Source organism: Gavialis gangeticus, unplaced genomic scaffold, assembly GCF_001723915.1.
Source record: "Gavialis gangeticus isolate Ggan-Ray unplaced genomic scaffold, GavGan_comp1, whole genome shotgun sequence".
Taxonomy (NCBI): Eukaryota; Metazoa; Chordata; order Crocodylia; family Gavialidae; genus Gavialis; species Gavialis gangeticus.
In genome coordinates, this window is record NW_017729027.1 from 4,318,404 (window position 1) to 4,322,230 (window position 3,827).

General features: G+C 43.7%; 1 protein-coding gene across 6 annotated transcripts in view; it reads left to right on the forward strand.

Annotated features, from left to right (window-relative positions):
- Positions 1 to 3,827, forward strand: part of SNX14 (sorting nexin 14) — a 152,241-nt gene that overhangs the window by 18,243 nt on the left and 130,171 nt on the right. For 5 of the 6 annotated variants that reach the window (XM_019520390.1, XM_019520388.1, XM_019520386.1 and 2 more), the window contains 2 exons: positions 952 to 1,025; positions 1,141 to 1,219. In XM_019520390.1, coding sequence (XP_019375935.1) covers positions 952 to 1,025; positions 1,141 to 1,219 — 153 coding nt within the window. Of the gene's footprint in view, positions 1 to 948; positions 1,026 to 1,140; positions 1,220 to 3,827 lie in introns of all 6 variants that reach the window. The other variant, XM_019520391.1, reaches the window with a different exon arrangement.

Below are 3,827 nucleotides of genomic sequence, written 5' to 3' on the forward strand. Positions count from 1 at the left end.
ATCCCTTTCTGCCTCCGTGCTCTCAAGAAGGGAGTTTCCCATCTTATAAGTGTGTGCTGGTTACTACTGCCCAAGGGTCAGCACCCTGCACTTGTCAGTATTGAAACGCATCCTGTTTATGTTAGCCCACTCCTGTAACCTATCCAGATCTTGCTGCAATCTTTCCCTCCCTACTAGCGTGCTCGCCTCACCCCAAATTTTGGTATCATCAGCGAATTTAAACAGGTTGCTTTTCACCCCATCATCCAAATCACTGATGAAGAAATTGAACAGCACAGGCCCAAGGACTGAGCTCTGGGGGATGCCGCTGCCCACTTCCCCCCAGGTTGAATATGACCCGTCCACCACCACCACCCTCTGAGTATGACTCTCTTGAGCCAATATGCAATCCATCTGATTGTGTAGGCATCAATGCCACAGTCACCTAGTTTTTTAATGAGGATGGGGTGGGAGACGGTGTCAAAGGCCTAGAATCATCATTCTAAAAGAAAGTATTTCATAGGAGTTTTTTCTTTTTAATTTTTAAAAAAAAAATTTCACAGGAAAAAAAAAAATTCCGGGGGGGGGGAACTTTTTTGTGTTTTATTTTTTCTGGGCCTTCACATCTCTAGGAGGGCATACCCCTGCTCCTAGTGCTTTCTGCCACCTGTCTGGACCCCCAGCATGGGGTGGGCTCAGTGCAGGAGTGTGGTGAGTTTTAAGTAAAGCGGTGTGTTTTGTTTTGCTTTTCGTGTCTGCTAGCAGCCCAAGTAATCCTTTAATTAAACTCAGTTGTTTATCCTTTAGTACTTTGCTAAGTTGTGTTTGTGGTGGGGGTGGGGGGGTGATATTTAATGCTGATCAATTGTATTGCATACAGTAAAAGCAAATTGGCTAATTCATAAGTGCAGTGAGGTAGCGGGTATGATGAAGAAAGAAAAACTTCTTATTAAATCCTTTCTCTTTTAGCAGTTGGAACTGCAGGAACTGTTTCCCCAAGGTCACAGCTGTGCAGTATGTGGCAAGGTCAAATGCAAGAGGCACAGGTAAGTCAAATAGTGTGGCATTTCTTATCTTAACATTTGTTGCATTTTATATCTTGCTGGTAGAATTTTTTCTTAAGTGTTATGTTAACTCTTTTCTGTATTCTGTATTTTACAGACCTGCTCTGGTTCTGGAAAACTACCAGCCATGGCTGGACCTAAAAGTGCCTTCCAAGGTTGATGCATCTCTTTCAGAGGTAATTATCTGACAAGATTGCAGTCCATTGAAATCTAAAGGTAGAATCCTTCTATCATTCAAATACGTTTTAAGGTCTCTTAAGCTCCTGGCACACGTCACAATTAAGACACAGTTAAGCTGTTAATTGTCATAAATAGTAACCTGCCACATGTGTAAAGAATTAATGGCTTGCACAACAGGAAACCAGCCACAACAGTATTCCACAGAAGATGCATAACACTTCGTAGCTGGTTTTCATTGTGCTTTAAATTGAATGTATAGCAGGGTAACCAGAGCCAGCCCAACACTCTTCTGGGATGGGTAATGATGGTCAGCTTTTGTCTATCCCAGTGCTGGGACTGCACGGGAGTCTCAAACCAGTTCCAGTGCAGTCCTAGGGCTGGGAGCAACAATCGGCTGATACTTGGTGCAGTCCTAGGATGGCAAGAGAGTCCTGAACCAACCCTAGGACAGTCCTGGGGTGGGGACTGGCAGTCAGCTGATTGTCAATTCCCATTCTGGGACTGACAGGGGAAGTGCAGGGGGAGCCCTGCCATACATGTGGCATGGTAGAAGGCATGCGTTTTGGGATCCAGGATCAGATCCCATTGTGCCATAAAATGAACGTGTGCCAAGGGCTTCAGTTTCTGTGGCTATCAGAAGGGAGCTGATCTCCATTCTTATGTGTATTTTAAAAAATGGGCTTTATTCCTGTTCTATATAGCTTTAGTCTTTCTATAGTTGGTACTGCTGTGAGCATTGCTAGAATTCTCTGCCCAGTTCTGGCATCCAAACTTCAAGAAGAATTTTGATAAATTGAAGTAGGGCTGGAGTGCTGTGGAGCTGTGATGTCCCAGGAAATGTATGAGAGGCAAAGATGGTTTCTGGCATCTTTTATTAAACCAGCTGCATAGCTGGGAGAGCTGAGTGGCCTGGAGAAGGGCATTTGATGCCTGAAAGCTTGTCCAGCAGCTCTCCCAACTATACAGTCAGTCAAGTAAAAGATGCCATAAAAATCCTTGTCCTGTAATAAATTGAAAAGTGTTTAGAGAACAGCTATGAGAGTGATAAATGGAAAAACATGCTTGTGTTGCCTGATAGACAGGCTCAGTCTGCTTAGTTTGTCAAAGAGAAGTGTAAGGGTTACACTAAATTACATCGGGATGGTCAACCCGTGTCGTGGCAGAAACGAGAGGGGGCAGGCAGAGCAGTGACAGCTTGTGTAGGGAATAAAAAGCAGAGCGGCAGATTGGGTAGGAAGCACAGGGCAGGGAACAGAAATCAGGGCAGCAGATAGGGTAGGGGAAGGAGGTTGAATTGGCACTTAGGTAGGACATGAGGCTTAATTTGCGGTACACCTGGCTATACAATTATATATGTAATTACAGGGGCCCTTTTCATCTAGCAAAGGTAGAACAAGATCTAGTGGCTGGAAGCTGAAGCCTGATTCTCCTCCCATTCACTGTGGTGTAACTCTTTTGACATCACATGTACTTGACAGAAGCATGGGGCCTGTTAAACACAATATAAAATCATATATAATTTGTCCTTTTTGTCTAGGAACCCATATTATTCAGGAGCAGAAAAGGGACGAAGGGACCAGTTTGAGAGACCTTGATTTAGTTCCTTGATTTATCACAGACTTTCTCTGTGACCTTAAGTTACTCACCTTGTCTGTTGGTCAGTCACCCCATGTATCATGGCAAGTACTGTAAGTACGCTAAGAATATTAAAGATTGTGTCTTGCTCAGGTACCTCAGTGGGGATATGGAAGAACCATAGAGACATGTGCACAGTGTTGCTGACTTATGCCCTCAGAAAACAGCAGACCGGGGGTCTTCTGAAGAGACAAGTAACAGAATGATATGCTATCACACGTTTTCTTATATAAGAATTGATGATGCATGCACAGTCAGAGGAGATGATGCTGGCTTGATTAGTGTCTGTTGACGTAATAACAAATTTAATTTTTTTGAGAACTTGCAGTTATAAGCTCTGATTATCAAACCTATTGCTTGTAGTTCAGTCCCATCTAGGAAGTATAGATAGAACCTTTGAGAAACTCACCTTTTTGGAAACTGAATGTGCTGGAGCAGGGGTGGCCAGCCTGTGGCATGTAGCAGATTGAAGAGGGGGCAAGGAACACACCGCAACATAAGGAAGGGAACCAGAAAGCAGGGCAGCAGGTCAGGTATCCAGGTTATAGCTGTATTGGTCTAGAGCAAAAAGCAATCGGGGTTTTTAGTAGAGATGATGTCTTTTATTACACCAGGAAGACTTTTGCAAAAAATCCTCTTTAATTGAAAGCTTACAAACTGCCTGCCCAGAGGAGTTTTCCATCTATTGACTCCTCTGTGAAATCCTATGAAATATGAACTTCCATTTCCACCCAGGAGAATTTTTACAATCTTTTCTCTGATGCCTGGTGAAGGGTGTTTGTGCCCAAAAGCTTGCAATTAAATTTTTTTTGCAAAAATCTTGCTGGTCTAATAAAAGATATCATCTCTACTAGGATCCCTGACCAGCAGATCAGGCAGGGAGCACAGGTCAGGAAGCAGAAAATGTATCATCATCAGGATATCCAGAGCAGGGGACTGGAGTGACACTCAGAGAGGGTGTGAGGCTGA